This window comes from Macadamia integrifolia, chromosome 8, assembly GCF_013358625.1.
Source record: "Macadamia integrifolia cultivar HAES 741 chromosome 8, SCU_Mint_v3, whole genome shotgun sequence".
NCBI classification, from domain to species: Eukaryota; Viridiplantae; Streptophyta; class Magnoliopsida; order Proteales; family Proteaceae; genus Macadamia; species Macadamia integrifolia.
In genome coordinates this window covers 8,369,761-8,395,550 of record NC_056564.1, presented here as the reverse complement: position 1 = coordinate 8,395,550, position 25,790 = coordinate 8,369,761, and the positions used below count along the sequence as shown (strand labels likewise).

At 37.6% G+C, this 25,790-nt stretch overlaps 2 protein-coding genes across 2 annotated transcripts; both read right to left on the bottom strand.

Annotated features, from left to right (window-relative positions):
• Positions 1-4,873: 4,873 nt before the first annotated feature.
• On the bottom strand, positions 4,874-11,588 carry LOC122087535 (sulfoquinovosyl transferase SQD2-like). Its single transcript, XM_042656696.1, has 11 exons — positions 11,045-11,588; positions 9,489-9,555; positions 9,070-9,140; positions 8,164-8,281; positions 8,005-8,078; positions 7,557-7,612; positions 7,398-7,481; positions 6,795-6,882; positions 6,630-6,707; positions 6,034-6,090; positions 4,874-5,626 (listed from the first exon to the last, which is right to left on the bottom strand). The coding sequence occupies exons 1-11, from the start codon at positions 11,404-11,406 to the stop codon at positions 5,131-5,133; spliced, it is 1,551 nt and encodes a 516-aa protein (XP_042512630.1). The 5' UTR covers positions 11,407-11,588; the 3' UTR covers positions 4,874-5,130.
• Positions 11,589-25,041: 13,453 nt separating this feature from the next.
• LOC122086260 lies at positions 25,042-25,660 on the bottom strand. Its single transcript, XM_042654999.1, has one exon. The coding sequence runs from the start codon at positions 25,552-25,554 to the stop codon at positions 25,282-25,284; it is 273 nt and encodes a 90-aa protein (XP_042510933.1). The 5' UTR covers positions 25,555-25,660; the 3' UTR covers positions 25,042-25,281.
• Positions 25,661-25,790: the final 130 nt, after the last annotated feature.

The following is a 25,790-nucleotide window of genomic DNA, read 5'->3' as shown; positions in this document are numbered from 1 at the left end:
TATTCCAAGGATTCTTAGGAAACCCCTTTTTCTTAAACCCTCTTTTGATTTTTGGGAAAAAAACCCACTTGAGTCTTGCTAATCCTACTTGGGTAATAGAATCTAAGGTCTAATGGAAGGTGTGTACAATGATTTTGAAGGATTTGAAATGAGCGTTGGTGAAGATCTAGAGTTTTTGAGAGTTCTTGAGCTAAAGGAGTGAAATTGGGGTTTCATTAGTGTTCTTGAGAAAAGAGGTAAGAATCCCAATTTTTCTTTTGATTTGATCTTAGATATAGGTTGTGGATGTATGAGTGGACCTTAGATGAGGGATTGGCGCCGCCGGATCGACCCCAAACAAGTTCCCCAAGCTGAAGAGAAGATGGGAAGATGACAGTAAAATCCCGTTTTATGATTGGGGGTGTCACAGGCGGGTCTCAGACCCACCTGTGTGCCCTGAGCTCAGTCTTGAGCCTCTGGCATAACCGGCAGGTATAAAATCAGTAGACCCAGACCTGCCTGTCTTGGACTCATACCCACCTGTCATGCCAGAATACCCAGAATGGGTCCAAATTTGATGGGTAACCCCCATTTATGATTCTAAACCCGATTTTAGTGTTCAATCATGATGATTTTGACTCCAAAATAGTGAAATGATCAATCATTATGGTTATGATATGTTACACTCGTTATACACGTACCCACACATCGGATCTCTTACGTAACGGGTGCAAGCACCGCTTGCTTATACAAGTAAGTGAGAAGTGGACTTTGATTTAATTTCAGAGTATTTATGCATCACTTAATATGTGTTAGTCTAGCCATGTCATCATGTCACTTATGTGTAGACTAGACATCATGTATGCCATATCACGCATTGAATGTGCATTTATATAATATGCTATGCTTTGTTTTATGTTTAAATATTCATTATGTCTTGATGTATGTGATGGAGGAAATGTCATGAGGACATGATATGCATGCTAGATTAGATATCATAGTCGACTTGGAAATGAGTACATTGTGGCTCGTGGAATGGGACACGGTGCCATCGTGTAATCATACTATGCTCATATAGAGGTATGCAGCTAAGATTGATAAACCCCTTTGTGCTATGACCCTTCCTAACAGAGGTTTACCTGTTGGGTTACCATTGGGGGAAAGTATCGTGTTACGATTGTCGAACTCCTGTAGCGGTTAAAAGTACGCACGACTGATCGCTAGGACAGTCGGTATCCCCGGTGGTATATTTAGAGGGTCGATCGTACTGCTTTTATTTCGGGTGGAGTCACTCATTTAGTTTTTATCATTTAAATTGTTGGGAGTCGACTTGCATTTAAATTTCAGTACCAACGATGGGCCTTCTCTGACAACTCTATGAGCGTATCACGGGATGGGGTTTGCGGCTCGTACCTGGGGCATACGTGCACTGTGGTTGCGAGTAGCACGTAGCCTATGACCTAATAATGTTGTTTAGGTGAATAAGATTAAAATGAATTGCATACATATATGTTCATTTGTATTGTGACAGTTTGTGTGGCCTTCCTTTCCACTTACTGGGCTAGTGAGCTCACCCTATGTGCACAACTCTTTTTAGGTGATTTTACAAGTTACCCGCCTGAAGATCAAGAGCCGAGTCCCACTGTGGAGTTTCCCTCTGAGGACTGGTGGGTCCCTGATATGTTCAAGCACAGTGTTGATTGCATGTGTGAGGAATGTGCTGCATAACAGCAATAACTCTAGAGTGATTCTTTTTTATTCTTTTGATGTACCCTTTTGATGACTTAATGCTTAAATTGTTATATTTTTGTATATATATCATGCCTTCGGGCCCAAATGTATATAAATTTTATAACTAAATTTGGGTATCAAGTATTTGGGGAACAATTATAGGTATTATTATGAATAGGTCTTCCGCTGGAAATACTGGTCTTATTTTAGTTTAGTAGGTGTATGTTGTATTGTGGTTACTGCAATACTGATCCTAGCAGGTTTGTGAGTTAACCGGAGTCAACTTAGTCACCGGCTCGGTTCTGTGAGAGTGGGGTGTGACACCAAGTCTCTGGTGCCACACATCTTCAGTAGCAGATCTAAACCTGGAAGAAAAGTATGCCCTCATTTGCAAATCTTCAGATTGAGTAGACATAGCATATAAACCTCCTTGCTTACTCCCCGATGCCAAAATCTTCTGTGTTTGAAGATCCTTAATGACAAAACCATTGTGGTCAAACTCAAACGTGCAGGGAAAATCATTTGTAAGTTGAGACACTGATAGTAAATTCTTTTTGACAGAAGGAACCAACAGAACATTCTTCAGGGGTAGAGAACAATATTACATTCACCAACATGAGTAATAGGAAGTTGAGCCCCATTACCCACCATCACTGTGTCTGATCCCTTGTAAGGTATTAAAGAATGTAGCATACCTGGTGTATCAGTGATATGAGCTATTGCCACTGTATCAGGGAGCCAAGCAGAGTCTTGAGAATTGCTCACTTGTTGAGCAGCTAGAGCTTGTGGTATCTCAGTGGATTGGTAGTTGTTATCAAACCGTCCCTAGCATTTGAGAGCTCGATGACCCAATTTTTACAAATCTGACATCTAATCTGAGACCGAGACTCATTTCCTTTGAATCCTTGTTGTTGTTGTTGTTGATGTGTTTGATCCTTTGTAATCTCAGATCTATTTTCCTTTCCATCACTCTGGTTCGACCTGGTGTTCTGAACAAAGCCTCTGCCCTGAGAAGAGAAATCATTCCGTTGGCCACGCTGAAACGAACTAGATCCATGCCCCCTGTTGTTCCTGTTAAATTGGTTGATATTCTTCTCTCCAAGAAATGCAAGATGAGGTTTTAGAGTATCTGAGGAATAGCCTCGATTGCGCAATTCATGACTTTGGAGAAGAGGTATTAAATCAGCATAGCAAGGTACGGGAGGTTTCAGCATCGTAGTAGCAAAGTTCTCGTATGCAGATCCAAGATTCATTAGAAGCAATAAAGACCTTGCGTTGATCCGGAATAGGTTTTCCAATTGAACTGAGCTAATCACAGAGTCTCTTGAAGTCGATCATATATGAGGATAAAGATATGGAATCTTTCTTTTTCAAGAAATGCAATCTTGATAGCAGTTCGAACTCTCAAGCCTCTTATGCTTGTGAAAACGCATTGGACAAGGTATTCCAGAGATCTAAGGCCGATCAAGCTCCTACTGCAAGTCCAAGAACTCCCTCAGATAGAGTTCCAGTGATCCAAGCTTTGATGAGTCGATCTGTCCGAATCCAAGACATATAGTCTGGATTCACAGCCTTTGTTCCTTCTGCGATTTTAATCTCTTGATCAGGTGGTGAACACTTACCATTGACAAAGCCAATCAGATCTTAACTCTCAATCAGAGACAGCATCTAAGTTTCCCATAGGAGAAAGTTGTCTTGTGTGAGCTTGATCGTCCCAAAGTTCCGCACATTAAAGGAACTTCGATATGGAAACATGGATGACAAGCTTGAATTTGCTGCCGCCATTTTCATCTTCTTCGTTTCTTGAGAAGTCACCTCTTCTAAGGCTCTGATACCATAAAAGGTTTAGAGAAGATGAACAGGTCTCTCACCAACATTGAGTAGAACCCTAAGATCAATGGTATTATATATACTAAGATAGAGTTAGATTACAGCCCATGAAGAAACTAATAATTACAAGTACTGCCCCTAATTCTTACTAACAGAACAAGTTACGTAACACCCTTTACATTGGACTGATGGTGTAATGGGTCACCCGATGGATGCTCCGATGAGTGCTCTGATGGAGCCTCTTGTCTAACAAAGTGGAGGTGGCTTGTATGGTGCCTTGGGTGATGCTGGTGGATGTGGTTGTAGTGGTTTGTAGAGGTATGGAAGAGGGGGACGATGATGATGACGGTGATGACGAGGAGGGGGTGGTGCCTTGGGTAGAAGTAGTTTGCTAGGAGACACCATTACCACGTCTCTCTCAAATTTCTGCAGCTCACTACAATCACCAGCAGTCGGGATCCGGTGCTGCTTGATAACAACATCATCGTCACCGTCCCCAAGGACCATAAGGGACAATAAGAACCCCTTGAGCCCCAAGGCTCAAAAATGCCTGGAATCGAAGGGATCACGGCGAATGCAGGACAATAATTCAAGGGAAGCGTCATATTTCCAGATGCAGCGACCGGTGGAGGTGTTCCGTAGGGCAAGGAGAGAGGAGCAAATAATGGAGGCTAAAGGCCAAGAATCAGCACGACGGGCATGTACACAGCAAAGATCCTGAATGTCGAGCTTGGCTTTATCCGTGGAAGGGTCGAACTCCATCCAAAGAAGAACGAGACGTAGGCGGAAGTCTCAGAGAGCAATGCGGCTCTGACAGTCTCCGACAGAGAGGATGAGGTTGGAATTAGAGGGTTCATGGGTGAGGATATCACGGTGGAGTGGCTGAAGGGCCCAAAGGACAGAGGTTACAAATGGGGCGAGAGCGATAGAGGGTGTGAGCGTGGACGACGATTACGCAATTGCCAACGACGACTGCAGTGATGATCAGATCATCAGGGGAGGGTCAAAGAAGTAGGGAAAAAAGTTGAGATTCCGAAGGTATGGATGAAAATCTTTTCCATTAAAGGGTAATATGGTCTTTTGTTGTTTAAAATTAATAGTATACTCACACTGTCAGTGCTAGGGAAGGGGGACGTAATTCGTTCAAACCCTTGGATTCACGTATAATTTCGACAAACTACAAGGGAAGGGGCAAGTTTTTATATTCATTACCTGGGCTAAAAAGAGGGAGAGAGAGCCCATTGCATCAGTTTCTTGTCAGTGCCATAGCCCCCACACCCCCAAAGAAAAAAAAAAGAAAAAAGAATAAGACATTCACAGAACAATATACAGGTTGACCTAACTTGACTTTTTCATGTTTATTTCAACTGCGATCTGAAACAATCAATTGAAGGCCTTGAAACAGCTCACAAATGACATAATTATGTATCCAACCTGAATATACAACACTGCATGCGTAAAATCATGCAACTAACAGCCATGGACTATAAGCATACAAGCAACCAACAGCCGTTGCATTCTTAAACGGTTTCATTCTAGACCAAGAAACTTTGTACAGTCAAGCTTTTGAGCCCTGGAGAGAACCTAGTATCATGCATAGTTAACTTCTGGTGAGCGGAAAATTCTTCTCATCAACCATTGTATTGGCCTCAGTAGCTGTGCTCTTTTCTTTCGCCAAAACCAAATTGCAGCATTGTATTGCTCATTCCTTATTGTACGGGTGGCTGCTCGCCAATCATACTTCTCCATCTCTTCACGTGCAGCTTTTCCAATGGTTTCTCTCAGCTCTTGGCTGGACAATAGAGGTATCAATTTGCTCATGCAGTCCTCAATATCTCCTGGATTAAAAAGGAAGCTTGTTTTTCCCTCCTGATCTGCCGGAATTATGTCCGGTACACCCCCAGCCCGAGCTGCCACCACTGGAACTCCTGATGACATGGCCTCTAAGACAACAAGTCCAAGGGTCTCTGATTCAGAAGGCATCATAAATACATCTCCACTAGCGTATGCCTGGGAGAGTTCCTCTCCTTGCAACATTCCTGTGAATACTGCAGGCATGCCAGAGAACATTTCTTCGAGTTCCCCCCTGCCACAGCAGCAAAGAAAAGGACTTTGTCAACAGGAAATGAAAAGGAATGCTTTAAGGGTTTTCGAGAACACGATCGTGTGGGGCACAGGAAATCCTATTCAGGCTTTCATGAATTTTGTTTGCAAAAATGATAGAAAGTAAACAAAGGCTTTAATGGGCACCAAATCACATCTGCACAAGAATTTGCAGTTTCATGCATTGACCCATCCTCGGCATAAACCCACCCTATGATGGGCCCCAGCTAGACTTTCTCATGATAGAAATAGTATATTAAGAAAATTCATCCAACATTTTTAATTTGCACTTTTATTATTCAAACTTCCGACGAAGTCTGGTTTGTCGTCTAGAAGGAAATGTCCATGGGTCATCAATTTTAACATTAGTTGAGAGGCAGAATAGCATACCTATATGGTCCATCTCCTATAAAAGCAATCCGCACTTCTGGAAGCCTTTCCATGACCCTGTTCAGTCAAGGATTCAGATGTTAACCAGATACACAGAAACAGAATCAACTAGAGCTACTGATCCCATGGAAAAAAAATACAGAAACAAAGAGAAAAGAAAATTAATTCTCCGGTAGACTCAATTGAATCAGGACGACTACTACAGAAACATAATTGAGCTCCAATTGGTAAAGACCTTAAATCAGCTTCTAAAGAACTTGAGAAATGAAAGTATTTAGAGATTAAGAAATGACAGTACTTAGATTGGAGACGTAATCATCCAAATAGCTGACTTTAAACCAAGGCGTCTGGAAGTTTTAAAACCTTTTTTTGGGCTATAACAAACTTCTGCATCGATTTTGGATTCTCTTAATAGAGAGAGATGATAAGTATGGTTGGACAGATTAGTTTCAATTGTGTAAGTAAATGATTTTTCATTTTATTGAAATATGAACAAAACAATAGAAACCAACAAACAATGGGGCTGTCATATATCTGGAACAAAGTCAATAACCAAAGGAAAAGAATCTGATCATTCAAAACCAAAATAAACTAACCTCTTTAGAAAATCCAAGCTCTTCTCAACTCCTAGCCTTCCAACATGGATTATCAGTGGTTTCTCAGGTTCTCCATTGCTAGTTAAACATCAGAGGGAAGAAGAATTTAGGGGCACAGTCCTTTCTGAGATGAGTTAGAAAGGAAACAGACGGCAAGTACAATACCTTAGTCTTACACGCATATTATAGTTACGGAAGCGGGGGTTAAAGCTTTCAGAATCAACACCTTTGTTCCAGAGTCGTATCTTATTAGCTGGAGAAAAGGACACAAGGAAAAAAGAAACATGTAAGCAAGCAGGGAAAACACAAATAAACAAGGATAAGAGATTGTAATTAAATATGTGCGAGGATGTGTGGTACTCAAATTTTGTGATATATAGGATACATAAGTTTGCAAGTTAGAAATAAAAAGGCATCCGGATTTGATTGAGATGATCTATAAAAAATCTGATAGGTCAGAGAGTCTGATAATGTATATCATTGTTAGCATACATCATAAAGGGCTGAAGATTTATAATTTTACAGGCTGGAGCAACTGGAGTTTGAACAGTGTAATTGTATAGATGTGAGACTAAATTGTAATTGGAAACATAGAAATGGTTTGATTTTTAAGGAGTAGAGACATGAGTAAAACAAGTCCTGGGCATAATATAATAGGGTCATTTTGCCTATCTGACATAACATGGAAAACAAAAATACACATGTAGAAAGTGCTCCTCTACAGTAGCTGTACAAGAAACATAGCTAGGAATAGGATGACATATCGACCTGCTGTTACACGCTCTGCTTCAAGATCCCTTCCAATGGCAGCAGAAGGTACGAGAGTAAGGTCAGCAGCCCTGTGAAGAAACTCTGAAAAGAACACAATAGTTTAGGAGCCAACCAATATGAATATCAAGAATGCATCTTCAGATAGGGAAAACATACTTATAATTAACCACATAGGTTTCACCAACCAACTAAAGGTGTATCTTGGGATATATCTGCAGGCACCATAACAATAGTCAGTTTATACTCTATAAAGAAGCGAGACATTGATCTAATTGAAATATAAACAAAGCTATACTCTTCAAAACTTGGAAAAATTAACTTCTACGGATAAAGGTTGGCGGCACTTAAATACAACAAATAAAAAGAAACAGTGGCTCAACTTAGGGGAAAATAGAATATAGGGAGTGTCTTGGGTGTGGGACCACAGAACCAATACATTATATCACTGCTATTAGGTTCAGAGGAACAGGGTGAATAAGTACAGAGTACAGGGTCAGGCCAAAAGAAATTCTTCATGGTAGCAGTTGGACTTGGATGGCCTGGGCCAATTCAAGCCCATGTGAAACTCTAGTAAGAAATTTATCACAAACGATCGAAGACTCACACTGGGACATGAGTGTGATACGACATCACAATAGGCACACAGAGTAGTTTCGATATGATCAGAGCTCCAAATACCTGTGAGAGTTGACATTATATCAGCTATAAAAACAAAGTGATTTTTTTCTATTTTTGGCAATCAACAAGTTTACTAGAAAAATACCATTATTCCAGGCGACGATGCATGTATTATGTCTGGCTTGAAATTGGCTACCTCTGAGATTATTCTAGGGCTGAGTGCTAGCGAAAGGGGCACCTTCTGATACCAGGGGCAGGGGAAGCTGCAAAAGATTTGGGAGCCGTTAGGAAGAAGAATGTTAAGAAAAAACCAGATGAAGAAGCCCAATAATTGGAGAGATTAACCACAAATTGAAGCCATCATATGAAAAACAAAACCAGTAACTGAAAACAGAATTGATTTCATTGCATCTAACTTAAAACATCAACAAGAACTGATTTGAAAGCAACTAAGAAGGATGCCAAGGCACAATAAATTTACTGTCACATTACCAAAATTCCTCATGTTTTTCAATGCAATAGCTAAAAATACCTTCTGTTTTTTTAAACATCAAAGCCACTGAATTTGGATATAGACACTATAATATACTCTATTCCCATTTAAAGTTTACAATTGCAACACAACTCTATTCCTTTTTAAAGTTTACAAAGGCCAAACCATTTTCTCAATCACTAGGTCAGAATTTGAAACTTCAACATGGCTCAATGTTTAATGAGCAAGCCCCGGAGTTTTTTCACTACTTGAACCGCTATTAAGAAACAATCTCAATTTTCACATATTGAGTCTATAAAATCTCTTCTAACCATGACCACGTTGGGCACTTGGGCCTAAAATTTCTATTAATGAATCTTTTTTGGTGTTGTCGATTAAATAAAAAAGAATTGGTATAGACTATAAAAGGATCTGCTAAAAATTTCCAATCCTAGTTGGTAATAAATGGTGGTTAAATTGAGATTGGTGAAAATTAAATAACGGATGAAACTTTAAGACAAAAGAAGAAAAACATGGAAACTAATGTCAAGTAATTTGAATATATGTAGTTGAAGTTACCTCCTTGATCCAATTAACTTTGCTCCATAAAACTCTCGGGGTACTCCTTCATGAGTTGTTACAACCATGACCTACACAATTCATCACACAACCAAATTTCAGAAAATTATGTGGATCCATTTCTGCAAAGGAATAGGATTTATGTTCAAAATGCCCAGAATCAAGCTGAAAACCAATCATTCATTTCACAGAGAAGGGGGCAGATGGAAGCTTTGGAAACCACTCCATAAATGAGTAGACCATTGATCCAAGCGCTTGTTGAAAAGATAGTGTCCCAAATTTGAAATCAAGTCCTTTCAAATTTATTTGATAGGAAAAATGTGCCAAAAAAAGTTCTTCAATTTGATCATCCTTTGGCCAAATGGTATCCAAAATTTAAGAAACAATATCATCGAACTGCAGGAAAATAAATCATTCACCTCATCTCCCATTTCACGCAGATATTTGATGAAATTCTGAAACCGATTTTTGTATCCAGACACATATCTGCAAAATTACCAGCTATTGTCAGTGGAATGCAGATATTTTTCCAAAGAGTAAGCAACTATAAAGAGAGGGGAAAAAAAATGGAAGCTTCTTCACCCTAAACAAAACTTCCAGAATTGCAGACACTTGTGTCGCATTGTGTTCCCAAATCAGTGCATGAGACTAATGATGAAAAAAATATTTGATTTTTGGGGAAATGTATAGAGTTTATGGGATATATGAATATAAAGCTATGTGCCTTTAGATTCTGGTAATTCAAGAAATTTGAGCCTTGCCATCTCTGCTCTGAAATCTGACAATCTTTCCAAATCAACTGGCCAAGCATGCCTTTGGAAAGTCTCATTTAGTATCTCCTTAATCTCTTATTAATAATTCATCAATTCATCTCACTGATGATTAAAAAAATTCTTAAGAAGAATATGGAAATGCTGACCAGAGTATTTTGTTATACAAAACTTTCTTCTATGTTTATCACATCAACCAACACATGATACTCTTCTTAATTATTATATCAACTTAGAGATGCTACTCTTTAAACGCAAGAAGTAATGACTATCTTATCATTCCCTCTCTCCCAGATGCAGAATTGATTACCATCGCCATTAATGTCACTGACTTAAGGCATATTCCAAACTTTTTGAACTAATAAAGCATGAATAGAAACTGCAAATGCTTGGAAAAGCAATGCTGGCAAATGGCATCAGGGTTAGATCACCAAGATCTATACCTGCAGAGAAAGATTCTAAAACACGTCTTTAAGAAAGAATCAATATTTCTTCAGCAATTTGAATATTAATTTGTGTCAATGTCAGTCTTAATTATGTAATGCTTAAATGAACAAACAAGAAGTGAATGAAACTTATTTTCCATTCAAATTTTCCACAAACATATGGTGGGTGTCATGAACCAGATAGAGAGGAGAAAAATTCCTAATTATCATACTTATAGGACCTACAGATTCCAACTTTACTAACTTACAAATATAGGTGTAAAATTAAAGCAATTTTACAGGAAAAGAAAACAATGAAATAGAAGTAACCATTTAGCTAATCACAGACAACTGGAAACAGCTATTACCTAATGTAATGCGATGCACAAAACCTGTAATTACAGTAGAAACTATAATGCAAATGAAACTAATGAAAACTACATAATGAATTATAATCAGAACTAGACAAACTTGCAAAAAAAATTTTGGAACATGAAGCGAAACCACAGAAGCTGTATCTTACAACAAAATTCTCAACAATGAGAATAATCAATAAATAAATAACAAACACTTGACCTACATAACTGACAATATTGCAGCCATAAGCATGAGGGGAGGTGAAATTAGTCTAATTGCAGAGTCAAGCAACTATAAGATCAAATGGATGAAAGCTAAATTCAAGAAACGCCAATGTGTGACAGTCAAAACTAAAGAATATTGAAATTTAAAATAAAATGAAAACAAGGATCTTGCTCAAAAGAAAGCAAAAGAGACACTCACGCAAAAGGAGAAGGCTCTACAAAGAGAGCGATGCGGCGAGGCTTTGAAGAACCTTCAATTTCGTTCAAAAGAGGAGGTGATCCTTCCTCATCTACTTCTCTAATTTCTGCAATTGCCATCTTCTTCCTTGGAATATCTTCTGCGCTTCTTATCCTACTCCCTCTTGTTTCAACGAATCGCAGGAGACGCTTCTGATTGCAGAAGAGACGGCAACGTCTTCTTGGTGAAGACGAGAGATGAGAAGAAGCAGTAACCGTAGCAGAGAAAGTGGGAAGAGAAGAAGAAGACTGAGAAGGAAGAGATGAAAAAGAAGTCGGAGTATTGGAAAGGGTAAAGGTAGGATTTATAGAATGAGAAATCATGATGTTTATAGCTTGTAATTGCTTCGGATGAATGATTGTTTAGTGTTGTGATGAAATTGGAAAGCTCCTCAAGGAATCTGAGATTTTTAATGGAGTCTCTGTGTGGATATTCTCAACTAAGCTAAAGGAATCATTGGATTGTCTATCCGTATATGCCCAAGGCCCAACCTCTCTCTCTCTCTCTCTCTCTCTCTCTTAAATTTCTTATTTCTCTCTCTACTCCTATCTGGCCTCTTCCTTTACTCTTATTGGTCATTTCTCCCTCCAGCCCATTATTTAATTTATTTTTTAAATTTGAATGTCTGAACAACTCCCTTACGTTTTCTACCCAAAAACCAAAATCTATCCCATGGAGCCAAACGTAGCGGGACGCAATTGTGGTCCTCTCTTAACGTCATTTCCCTCCTTAAGTTTTCAGGTATTCCTTTAATTTGCAGCAAAAGTTTCTCCCATTAGATATTTCTAATTGCTACTTGGAAGGATGATTTAGATATTTAATTATTAATTATATAAAATATAGGATTAGACCCTATTAAACTTGTATCGGTCAAATTAATTTCTAACAAAATTTCAGTTACCTGGATTAAGCGTTCTCTATGGCCAGGAATGCGAACACAGGCTTTTGGGTTGTTGGACTCTTTAGACTTGCATAGGGAAGCTGGATGTTGGTAAGTCAGTTGGGGTCTTTGGGATATATCCTTCGACAAAATGTCTTCTCAATCAACAATTTAGTTATTGATATTGTTATTGATATCAATTTCGGCTGATATCAATATGATATCAATCTTAATGATCAATATTATCCCTTTTTTACCTTTTTTTTTTCATTAAAAAAATTAATTTTTTAATGATTTTCCCTTGATACCGATATGATGTTCAATCTTGGATCGACAAGGTATTGAGATCTATCTCAACCGCTATCAATACGGCTGATCCTAAACCAAAAAACCATGTTCTTAACTGACCTATCACATGTAAGTTTTAAAAATAAAGAATTAAACATTGGATCGGCATCCATTGATTTAAATTCGAATCTGTTAAAAAAATTGTTAAGAAACAAAATTCTAAGTAAATTTGTGATAAATTTAAAAGGAAATGCTTTATAATCAAACATTAATGCAATCAGGGTCAGCCGATTCCATCATTCTCACCCCATACTTTAAACCTTGTTCATGTGAAAAAGAAAAAAAAAAAAAGGAAAAAAAAAAATCCTTATCAACTTATTTATGTAAATGTGCTCGTGGAGGGAAACCCAACCCTTGATTGACCTAAAAAATTGCAAGAGAGGGGGGAACAAAGAAAATTCAAGTAGGGTAAAATTGTAAACTGGAGATTTCATTAACATGGATGCTATAAGTTTGGGTGTGAACCCCAAATACTATCGAGTATATAAATAGACACTGGGGTCCACTCCACTTGGCACTTGGTAGCCGACCATTCAATAAACAAGACTACTCACTCACTACTCACTAGTGCAACAGAATCATTTTTATTCGGCTCTGGCCATCATGTGAAAATTGTCTAAGCCGCTGCACTAGTGCAGTGAGCATTGGACAGTTGGGTGTCCATTAGAGTGTGTGTTCAGTTGCTGTCAATCATCTGATGTTCATCACACCTCATCGTTCGTTGCAGAGGATGTGAACTCGTGGCCCGCCAGTAGTTTTGGTATTAGTTTCACTTTAAGTTAGTTGCCTTTTGCCTTTATTGACTCATGAGGCAAAGGGGGAAAAAGGATGGAGAAGAATAACCATCTAACTTCTCCAGCACATTCCTGCATTGGAGAGGATCCACTTCAGTGTGTTTTTGGAAAGAATAATGTTAACTTACTTACAACCGTCATGCACACAATCTTTGTGTGGGGGATGAGGGTTTATGGTGTGATCTAATGAGAGTTTAATTAATGACTTATTTATTATGAGGTTTTTGTGTCAATCTCAATCGTTAACCGGAATGGTACCTCGGCATGAAGTTTGTCAACAACCTTCAGATTGAAACCTACAGTGAGGCATAATTAGATATCCTCTTTTCTTATTGATAGTCTTTACGGAGTCAAATCATTTATAATTTTTCCCTTTTAATAAATCATATTTTCTATCTAATGTCATATTTTGGTTCAATCTCTGGGGTAAGGGGGTCATTTTATAGGAAGAAGGAGAGAAACGAAAGGTGCAAGCACAGGTGTCATGTTTCTAGACATTTTTTTTTCCTTTTTTTCAATTGGCTGCTTTGTTTGTTGTTGTGCACGCATGGAGACTCTATTATGATCTTATAAATTTAAAGATCTCAAATTGAAGAACAAACTCTTCTATAAGAAACCTATCTCTAAAAGAGCTTAGACAATAAATTCTCTAGGTCCTGTTCAATATAATTCCATAAGTAATTTCTCTTTTCTTATTTTACCTTCACAGCAATATATCTTATCTTTTCTCTCTTCATTTGAGTGAGTAATAGGGGGCCACCCTATAATGGATAGCATATCAAGCCCTAGCCCTATTTGATGAGATGGGGCATAAACAAGTATGATTTTCATGGAGCATCTTATTATGTTGTCTTCTTGGCTACAAAAGGCAAAAATGGTTGGAAAGAAAATTAAAGTTTCATCCTTTCCCTTGGAAAGAAGTGGCAAGAGAAGGATGAGTCCAATTTTTGGTCTATCTCTCATCTCCTTATTTGAAATTACTTTATTACCCTCCAATATTTGATATAGTTTCATCACACCTCATTGGTGTTAAAAATTTAAATCTATAAAATTTCTCTATATTATAACCCTAGTTTTTAAAATCGAACCAAACTGGTGGATGAACCAGAAAAATCAAAACCTCCCTTCTTTCGATCAAAGATTTTCTCTGATTTTTGACCCACCTGGCCTTAAAATGGTAAATAATAAATAGAAAAACACTCGATCCAGTACATTTTTGGTTCAATCCGGTCGGATTTAAAAAAAAAATAAGCAAAGCCAATTCGATCGGCTTAGCAGTTAGCTGAAGTGATGGTTCCACTAATTTGGCATTTTGGTGTGAGTGTGGGTGATGGATATCCCACGGCAAGCACGTCTTACTCTAACCGACTCTGCCAAGTGGCAATAGAGAAGAATAGAGGTTTGTGGAGGTAAAGATTCGAACTAAGCTAATACCTCGTATTTTAGAATCAGATTGTTTGGGTCGGTTGTGTGTATGAAAGGAACAAAAGATGGGAAAAAATTAAGGGGAGAAAGAAGTGGGAAAAAGGTGAGAGATATTACTCCATCCCCCACCATGATCGATTTATTCACTAAAGTGTTATGATCTCATATTAGTTTGTGCTAAAGTGTTATGATCTCATATTAGTTTGTGGGAGTTGATTTTATATTGATTTTCTATAAAAATTGAAGTGGGCTGATATGGTATGGGGTCTTTTTATCTTGTAAGTCAATTTGTGGAGTTGAGTTCTTACAGGATCGTATTTCTGATATCAAAGCAACCGATCTTTGGCCCAATCCGCATGCGGAAGAGGCTACTTGGTACTGGAGTGAGAATCATTAGGAAGAGACTACTTACCGCCAGACAGAAACCTTGGAGCATAGTGAAAACCCTTTAGAAAGGATTACTTGATCCGAAATGGGTCGTCATGAACGTCGGGTTTACAAGTATTGTGGTATATTACGATCCAATATCAATTTATGAAAACTGATCTCACATCAGTATCTTATGGAAATTGACACGTGTTGATATGGTATTGAGTCCCCTCACCTTATAAGTCGACTTATGGGGTTGAGTTATTCTATGACCGTATGCTAAAGCTTCCACTGTAATTCCCAAACTACTACCCCTTTGGCTAACTTAAAAAACTGATATGATATGGATCTTTCTTTCGGTTTGAAGATTGGACTTGCATTTCTCTCGTTTTTTGCTTTATTGGGTAAACTTGTGTCTTCAAGTGATTGAATTTGGGTTTTTAGAATCCGATTCAGGTATTATTTTCTTCCTTCTGGATTATACACGTAGTAGGAATCGTTAAAGAGGAGAATTAATTGTTCTAAGAAGGAGAAGAAAAGGAATAAAGAATAAAGGAAAATGAAAAGATATTTTTTTCTTCTTTCGGAGGGATGGGGATAAATATAGACAATAAGTCTTGATCCACAGATTAAGATTCTGTCCGCTTCACACCAACTGTGATTCGAATTGCAGGTTCTAGGAACGCGGATTGGTACCTCTTGAAAAAACCAGAATAAGAGTGGAAATGTCTAATCTCTTTCTTGCTTTCATGAAATAACCTTTTTTGTATACTGTTTGGTTGCATTTCTTTGTTGTGCTCTTTTTTATCATTTGTTCAGACAATTCTCTCCCAAAAATCATTTTAAGAAAGTTTTTCTAGAATGGCAAGGAACTCTCTAGTACCAATGTAGTAGCTAAGTGGCCTCTCAACCAATGAAATAGAATCTTGGAGGATAGTTTAAAAAATATTAAAATCTAGAAAGATATTTGTGAACCCATAGGACAAGTGAATTATTCTATTTCCTTAGCTGTCCCCAAATTTCGTTCCAATCAATCATAGACACATCCATACATAGGCGTAATGCCTTTTATTTTCAACTTTTTTTCTTTCTTAAAATAGCCTCATTTTTCCCTTGGAATTTTAGAGACCCATATCGCCACTTGGCTAATTTCATTTTTTTTGAAATTGGACATATGAGTAGAGAAGTTTTGGGGTCTGACTATGTACTAAAATTCAGTTCTATCAAATCTGTTATGTGGCATTTATTAAATGACTAATAAGAGGAGTTTTACCTGGGCTTACAGCCAAGGGAGGGTTCTCGGTACAAAAGTAAATTCCATCCAGACAAATTAGGTACATAAGCACAATAATGTGAAATAAATCTTAACACCCCCCCCCATTGGCATGTATGAGATCTATAGTAAATGAATACAGAAATCATTCATATGGTATTTAGGGGGAAGAGATCATTGTCTGATCGTATAGTTCCTACAGCAACACGGAGGCCAATGAGCATGCATGCATCGGCATTTGTCATGATGAGATTTTTAATTTCATGAAAGATGATATGATAATTTTGCTCGCTCATATGTCAAGGTTCATGCTCCACACGGCCTAACAGTGTTCTTTTTCTTATTGTTTATACCTAAAAACCTCGGGTTCTCCTTAGGCTTTGGGGAGTTTGGATTATATAGAGAATCAAACTGAGCCCAACCCATCCCAATCTATAATTTGTTTCTTTTTTTTTTCCAGGTTGGGTCTAGTAGGGTTGAGGTACACCCAAGTTACCCAACCATATTCCAACCATTTTATTTTTGGTAATTATACCACAAATTTTGTAAACCACTTGACGCTCCCTGAGTCATGAAGGGTGTTGATCACAGCTTCAATAATTGTTCCTGAAACAGGTTTACCAAACACTATTTTTTTTTTTTTTAGTTTTAAAACGGCATTTTGACACAAAAATTGAAAATTCTGTTTTTGATACAAAACGTCGTTTCTGGAACTGAATGATTACCAAACACAGCCTTAACTTTGTAAGAGCAAGAAATCTAAGGTTTAAGATTTGAAAATTTCAAATCATATAACCTTGCTCTACTTGCAAGGCAAGGGGAAATATTTCCACCATTCTGGGTTCAATGATTCCCCTTCCCCATTATTAAGATCTGTTCATAACTTCATGGGCATGGCATAGTCTATTGAAAGGTGGGGATATGCCATTTAAGGGGCTCTACAGGAAAGTATGGGGATGACATCTCTATGGATATTTTTAGGGAAGCTTTGATTCCCAACCTTCTTTATGAAAAAAATTTAAGCCCTTCTTTGAGTCGAGTTCAAAGGGTTGCTGAATCAATTGATAGCAGATTTTGTCGCTGGAATGATTCTTTGATAAAGTTATTTTTTTTTCTGATAAGCCTCACCTTTTAGATTTAAGTACTCAAGGGTTGTGCTAGATAACAGTATGATTGATTTTGTTAATCCGTTTCTTAAGGTTTTTGTTAAGTTCCCAGATCCAAATGATGATATCCTTCGATGGATTACTTTAGTGTGATACGTATATTTGGAAAGCTAGGATTCTATACGCTTTTAAATTATATTAATCCATCTTTATTTTATATAATACAAGGATTTCATCATTGGTAGATGAAGGGAGAATGGGTTCGTATTGTGGAGGATAAGAATAAATATTAAAATGATCCGTCTAATGCTTCATACTAATGGTGCTTGAAGAGCTAACAGTTCATTTGGTGACTAGGAGAATGATCATTAGATATTCAGAGGGGAGTTTGTGGCAGTAAAGTATCAAGGATAGTATCGACTTTCCTACTGTTTTTATGGAAATAAAGGTTGTTCGTAATGAGAGCGGATCAAGTTCTTGTATTAGAATCATTTTTTTACGAGACTGATTCACACACGTAGAATCTACACATAAAAATTGGGTGATTAGTTTCATGTGTATGGATCAAATCGTACGAGAACCTAATCCACAATCATTCGTGACAGATTCTTGTTGATTAGGAGTCTTCAACTTTGGAAACTAGTTTCTTCAGATTCTAAGGCTTTAATTGATTGTGTAAACTGTTCTTCCTCAATTGACTGGGTACGTGCTTTCTTGTAGATAATATTTTGTTTTAATCTTTGTTTTGATAGCATTGTATTTTTTCTTTATTTTTTGGAAGCTAAATGTTCAGCTCATGTTTCTACTATGTTTTGTACTTGAAAAAGGTTGGGTATTATGTCGATATACTGTAAGCTAGCACCCACTGCATCTATCTCTCTTTCCTCTTTTGAAATGATCTGTTATCCTTCGTGTATGATATATCCTCCAACGCCCCCATTAGTGTTGCCTGCTAATATACCATATACCAACGACATATCCTACCTTATATGTTGAATAAAACAAACCATTAGAGCATTGCTTGACAATGATAGTCAAACTAGCAAAGCCGAATAAAATACTTGTTGATATAATTGTTTAAATAAAAAATTCCAATTCATGGAGATTATTTATCAACTAATAAATCTAAAAATTAACTCATTTAAAATAAATATTTAATTATTTAATAAGGGCGAAAGTATACAAGAAAATGGCTGGAAACAACTCGGAAAAGACATTTATAATTGTTGTCATCACCCTCTTTATATTTAGGTTGGACTTAAGTTAAAGTTATGGTTTAGAAATTAACACTCTCTTCGCTTACCAATGCCATTGACTGCTTCAAAATCTTATATTGCACCTCAAGAATCTGGGATTAAGCATTGATACCTCAAAGACTTTAGAAGAAAAAAAAAAAAAAAAACTATCTCTTTGGTTTTTTGTCTTTTTCCTTCTCTCAATTTTGGATTTTTGCTTTTTTAAATAACTAGTAGAAAACTCCCCCATTTGTACAAACAAAAAACGAAAAAAACTCTCCCATAAGAACATCTTGAAATCTGTCACATGGATATATATGATTTAGTCTTCCTAACCATGGTTAGATAATAATGTATTTAAACTAACTAAATGATATATTAGATCGTCTTTCTCAATCAATTAGCTCATCATGTATAATTAAAAAAAAAAAGAAGTCCGAAAGGACAACGTAACACCTGTGCTTAAGACACATAGAGAGTGAAATGATCGTTTCACTTCTTATGAAAGATAGGATTCTCACCTATGTTGATGCTACCGTATATTATCATTTACTCCTATTTTCTATTTAAATGTGTGGCTCCTCCATCAAAATAGGGCCCAATTGGAAAGCCCGCAAAAGTATTTTATATTTCTTAAGGGGTGAACCAATCATTAATTTTGCCGGGGGCATGTATGGGTGTTTTTCTTTTCCACATAAACTCTTATTTATTACTTTACTAGGATACACACGACTCAGGCTAAATGATCACTCCACCGAGTGAATTATATATGATTGCAATAAGCCGCCTCATGTTCAGGGTGGAGTAGCAGTCAACTGAAGTAAGCTATACTCTTCTTATTCTAACCCAAATTATGAAAGAAACATACCACGAAATATCTCTCTCTCCCTCCTCTCTCCCTATGGATTTAGTTGTTGGTGTCGATATTGGTATTGATTTTTATTGATATTGATCTGATTTTATCAAAGAGGATCATTATGTATCAATCATTTTTATTAGTTACTTTTCAAAAAAAGTATAGTTTTTTACTGTTTTATCCTTAAAACGATACGGATAACTGATCTGAGTCAGAGATCGATCTCAATCAATATCGATATAATACAGTCGATACAGACGATACGACACCGATACTTGAAACCATGCTCCGTCCTCCTTCTCATACCATTTTTTTGTCTTTTTTCACATTTACTTTTCAAATTATATCCCACCAAACGGATGAAGCAAAAAGAGACCCATCCATCAAAGTTTCAAAAAGGAGTGAAAAGGTTTTTTAGAAAGAAAAAAAAGGACGAGGGCTCGTATTCCGCCAACTTCGCTGGTGACTCTCTCTGTCTCTCGGGTCATTGTTTGGAATCTGAGCAGGATCGAAGGGCGCCTGAAAAGCAGCTAAGCAGAGAGGGCCAGCCTCTGCGTGAGAGCGCGTGCCTAAAAAGAAACGCTGATCGATGATGTTGGAAAACTGGTGCTGTGGTACTACGTATTGTCTCCTTTTCTCCAGTCACTGCTCAGATATGCGACCTTCCTTTCATGAACCCCAGCCCACTTCCGCTACTATTTATTCTCTTCAACTTCACTTTGAATCTTCTTTTTCAGAGTTTTTTCATGGCCGACCTGAGTTTTCTATAAAGAGAGAATCTCTTTCAGTCATGGGTTATGAGGCTCCAATGGGACCACGGGAGCAAGGGCATTTCGGAGTGGGCGGGGGGAGAGTCACTTCCATATATTCCTTCCTAGTTTCTGGTTTGTTATTACAAACATCTTAGTCCCTATGATTTTCCAAAGTACAAATTCATCATTGCTTTTCAAAACCAACTTCAATATTCATTTTTCAATTTTCAAAACTTTTGTTTCCACATGCTACATGACCAATGTTTTAAAAGAGGAATTGTTTTCCGAGAGTGTGGCCCTAATCCAGTTCCTAGTCAATAAGAACATACATTCAGATATCATTTAGGAGAGGCGTGGTGATCATTTTGCACCCATGTATTTAACGTATGAACGCGGCAAAACCCATTATCAAATGATGATTCCATGTCACGTGGAAAAATTTATAGCATCATTTGGTAATGGTCGGTGTTTTTATGTCATGAATCCACGAAGTTTTCCATATGGTGGGTAATCATCGTTTAATAATGGGTTTAGCATCACCAATTTAGATTACAAATAAATAAATCTATTTATAATAATAACAATTATTTACTAAATAGTTCCATTTCAAACATACATGATGGCACACATGTGAATTGGGATATATGGCCATAAATATCATCTAGGGTAATTTCAATCACTTAAAAAAATATTTAAATAATAAAAATACGTAATATGGAAATAGCATAGCTCTTTGATTGGTCATAACTCATAATCATGGAAGATTGAAAGTTATAAATAATATTTTTTTTCAATTAAATTTTTCTTGATTACCATGTTCCTTGTCTTTATTATGCGTTCTCGATATGAAAAGGAATAAAAAAAAAGGTTCTTAGAGCGCCATGGGAAAAGTACACTTACACCCTCTTTCTTTATATCTTTGTTTTCATATGAAAGCATCAAAATCATCTGTAGTGAGGCAGTGAGGTAGTGAACATCCAACAGTTAGGGTGTATGGTTGGGCCCTCCCAATCGTTAGATGCTCATTGCACCTCACCACTTGCTATAGACAATTTAGATTCCACATGACCTAGCTGCCCGCTTATGTATAAAATTATTCCGTCGCATCTTATTGAAGCATTCCTCTTTGTTGCTTGCGGAGAGAACTCTTTCCCATTTTAATAATTTACAGAAATAATATTATGGGGAAATTTTGGCTGAGAGAACTCTTTCCCATTTTCATAATTTACAGAAATAATTTTATGGAAAAATTTTCCTCCACCACATGACACTTCATCCATCACTATATATCTGAAGATTTTGTCATTATTCCCCCTATTGACAAATGTGATTCCCCCTATTGACAAATGTGAAAAGCCTTTTTTTTTTTTTTTCTCATTAATTATGAAGTATCATTCAAGCATCAGAAACCAAGAATGAAGATATTCGAATTTCTGTGCGGGTGATAGAAACCTCAACTGACATTAATCTGACTGGCCGGATAAAAGATAAAAATTAAGAGTTTACTTCAAGATGAACTACTCTAAGCAGTCCTTTTGAAGGTTTGATACCCAAGCCCTCTTTTTTTACATTTTTAATGGAATTTCTTTTCCACTTCCATGTTTATCCTAATGGATCCGTGATATGTCACTGTCAAAGGGAGGAAAATGATTCCATTCAAAAAAACAGAGGAATACTATTCAAAACTAAGCTCCCATTCTCAGTTCAGTCAAAGAAATGGATTTGGTTTCTGTGGTCCAATCTTCTCAATCCAATCCCAAACTTGGGCTTTGGTCCTTACTCCTTACGTCAGTCAACCACTCCAAATTTCATTTCAATCCCCCGCATCGTTTCTTTGATTCTTTCCCCATTTCCCAAAGTGACAGACATTACAATACAAAGAGAAGGACCCCTTACCAGTTTACCCACTTAATAGTCTCACTAGTCACCACCACTCCCAACTTTTTCTCTTTTCACTCTTCTAACCAAGTCTTCCTTCCAGTCTATTTCATTCTCTTCTTTTTGTTCTTGCTTTCACTCTTTTCCTTTTTCTTTCCTTCTTCTTCTTGGCATTTCTTCCTTTGCCACCATTAAATATACCCATCACCCACCAATCCTCCTCTCGCTCTCTTTCACTTTCTCATCTTTCCTCCTCCTCCTCCTCCTCCTCTCTTTCTCTCTCTCTATCAAGAGAAACCCTTTTTATTTTTCCTTCTGAACCAAGCTCTTCAATTAGTTAAACGTCAGAACAAGATGTTGAGAAGCGGAAGTAACGGAGTATGTTTCAGTCCAAATATCAAGGACAGACAGAGGTACTCTCCAGGGTCAACAGTTGCCGGAAACAGGAAAGGAATTTCAGGGATTTGCAGTTTCTCCGTACCCAAACACAGCCCAACTGGAGGAGGGTTTTCACCCATGAGATACCTGCAACATCTAGGGGCAAAGGTGGCAAGAGTTTTACGTCTGGTGTCATTGAAGAGGAAGAGTAGAAGGAGGAAATCTTCATCTAAGGTTTCTTCATCAAACTCAACAATATCAAGGAGGCCATCTTTTGCGCCACTGGATTCTTATCAAGCTGAAGCTATTGAAGATTGTATAGAGTTCATCAACTCTTCTTCTTCCTTCCAGAGATCGAATTCCGTCTCTGCCCTCTAATTTAGTACATATAGGATGGAAGAAATTACACGTATTATATCTCTTCTCTTCTCTGTTCTCTCTCAGTTTGAATTACTATAAGACAAAGACTCTCAGATCGATTCTTGTACACAGTTTCCATAATTAAAATCCGGACATTGTTGGGTCTCACTGTAAGTCTGTAATGGTATCATATTATTGTGTACAATTATTTCTTCAATTCTATTTCGAATTCATAAGTTAGAGGTTTCTATTTTGGTTTAATTTATGTCCATTTTTTTCTTGTGTTTAGAATAGATTTTTAGATGATTAAAGCCTTGGTGTGGATTTGGTTTGGAATTCCAGGTAATGTAGTGGAGGTTGAATAGTATGGTACAAATGTTGCGACCTGATGTCAAACGGCCGAAGCAGTCTCAATATTCTTAAGGTAAGACCAAGTAATTTTCGCCTCAACCTTATACGTGCGAGAACCTTGTGCACGAGATAAACCTTTTTTGGCGCATCAAACACTCAAAATGGGAGTCCGTATATGTCACTTGATGTGGGCTCCTTGGTGGTTGAAATCTTGGTGCATCATACATGTTTTTAGACACATTAGTTGGAAGTCGCAAGTTGGAGAATTCTTTTCATTTATTTAGTTAGAGTGTTGAGATGTATTGGGCCGGTCATAATACGTAGGAGAGAGGTGAGGTCCATGACCTATTATTCTATATAGGTTGAACTGAAGAAATACATATATAAAACTAGGGAAAACTTCCTAACGATGCTAGTGCAATTTCCATTTCATATTGAATTTTTTATTATTATTTTGTGAAAAAAAAATACTTTGTCCGGAGGTATGGCGCCTAGGCCCAGACTTGGAAGGGGGTAAAACCGAAAATTCTCCCCCTATTATTTTTCTCTTTTCTAAAAATGTGGGTCTTTGGTGGATGATATATTCTTCAAGATAGTCATTGAGGTGATGTGTAGATTCCTCCCCACACTGGTGTTGTGGAGAAGTGTTCTCTCCCTATGGATGTAGGCCTTATGCGGAACCACACAATCTTATATATTTGCCCTTTTCTTCTTTGTTTTTCTCTTTTTTTCTTCGATTGCTAATGTTTAACAAATGATTGCTAACATTATGAATCTCCACTGAGAAGCATTACAAATTCAATACCATCACATCTTAGGGCATCATGACTATAGTTGAATAAAGGGGGTGGGGGGTGTGGAAATAAAATTATTTTTAAAAATTTGTCGTTGCTCCTCGGTGAAGATTCTTGTGATGTTAGAGTTTTCTTTTATAATTGAAGTCTTGGCTTGCAAGCTAGATATAGTGAGAACTCAACCTTTTTTTATGTTTTTTTCAGTGTTAGGTGAGAACTCGTTTTGAATTCCCAAAGTGTTGAACCGTGGAAGTCTTCTCCAACCATATCACGGATTTAGGATTTGGGTCTTTGGTCTACCCTTCCCATCGGAGATGAGGACTAAATTACTAGTCAAAGTATTTTTTTATTAAGAAAATATCTTGCGCGACCCACACGGCCACACATGAATGCAACTCTGAACCTTGAACCTACTTGTGCAAGTTGACTCTAGCAAATATGCGCCTTAGCTTGGCCTGCCCAATATTTTCAGGGCTGGGTATGGGTTTTTAGCCATAGGCTCGTTTAGGATTAGAAAATCCCAGCCCAAGGCAAAGTGAGGTTAGTTTAGGGGCCAAAAAAGGTAGCATTGCAATAATGGTAGCAAAGTCTGGGTCTGATATGGCCCACGCTAAATGGCATTGAAAAGGACACTTGGCATCCTCTGACCATATGTTCAGCGTACACATAAGCTAGAGGATCCAAACTCGAATACATCATACCGTATTAGCCTGGTAGGACTGAATCGACTGATACGCAGAAACGTTATATCAGCCGGGCCATCATGGGCCGGGCCTAAGCTGAAGCAAGGTAAAATCGAGCTCAACTATAGTCTCGTGAAACCTCAGGCTGAGAAGGCCACAGACCCAGAAAGAAAGGTTGGGCCATATCAGGCCCATAATGGTCCAGCCCAATATGCTTCCGGTGTCAAGGATCGGATTCAGCTTGGATTCACTATTATACGAAATTCCGAATCAAATCCGTTTCCCAATGATATATCCGAATCTGATTTAATATCCGATAGAATTTCATGACTAAATGATATATAAATCCGAACGGAATCTTTTCTTTTATGCCGAATATATGGAATTCCATAGTTAAATATATGAAATTATCAATATAAGGATAAACAAAAGAAGGAAAGAAGGAAAGAAGAAAGAAGAAAAAAGAAAAAAAAAAGTAGCAAGGATTTCTAGATTTTACAGCTACTAGTAATTTTCAATGGAATCGTCTTTAATAAGTGCGCCTCTTCTACTCAAGGCATTTCAAATCCAAAATAAATTCAGGTAGAAATAGAATTCATAGATACAGAAGGAGAAAGAAAGAAACATAACTTATCATTAATCCAGAATCATATAAAATTAAGCAAAGGCTGAAGAAGGTAGGCGTGAAGTCGCCTAATCGGAAAATTAATAGGCTTTCAGTTCTTGGCGAAAAGGCCTCCAAAGACACCGTTCTTCTTCTTTGGAGGAACTACAACGGAATTACCGCGGCTCGTTGTTCCATCACTCTTCTCCTCAACCTTCTTGAGGATAGGGTCAGTCTCATAAAACTGGTCTTCCTTCGTTAGATTTCCGAGGATCCAATCGAGCGGCCCTTTCTCCTCTCTGCTTCCACCGGAGCTCTTTGATGCCGTCGCCGCAAAAACTCTTCCAGTTAATGCCGGACCAAAAGCAATTGTGAACGAAGCCATCTCTCTCTCTACTTCTACTCCTTTCTTCCGCTCACAAGTTCCTTCCCAACTATCACTACTTTTTTTCAATGCGGAGAGTTGCGATCCGTTTCAGATAATATACACTTCACGTTCCTGTAAACGAATATGAACCGTTGGATAGGAGACGAGATTGAGATCACAGATAATGTGGAACGCCTATACCACGAGTTCTCCACAAGTATCTTATCCTGGTTCTTTTTTTTTTTTTTTTTTTC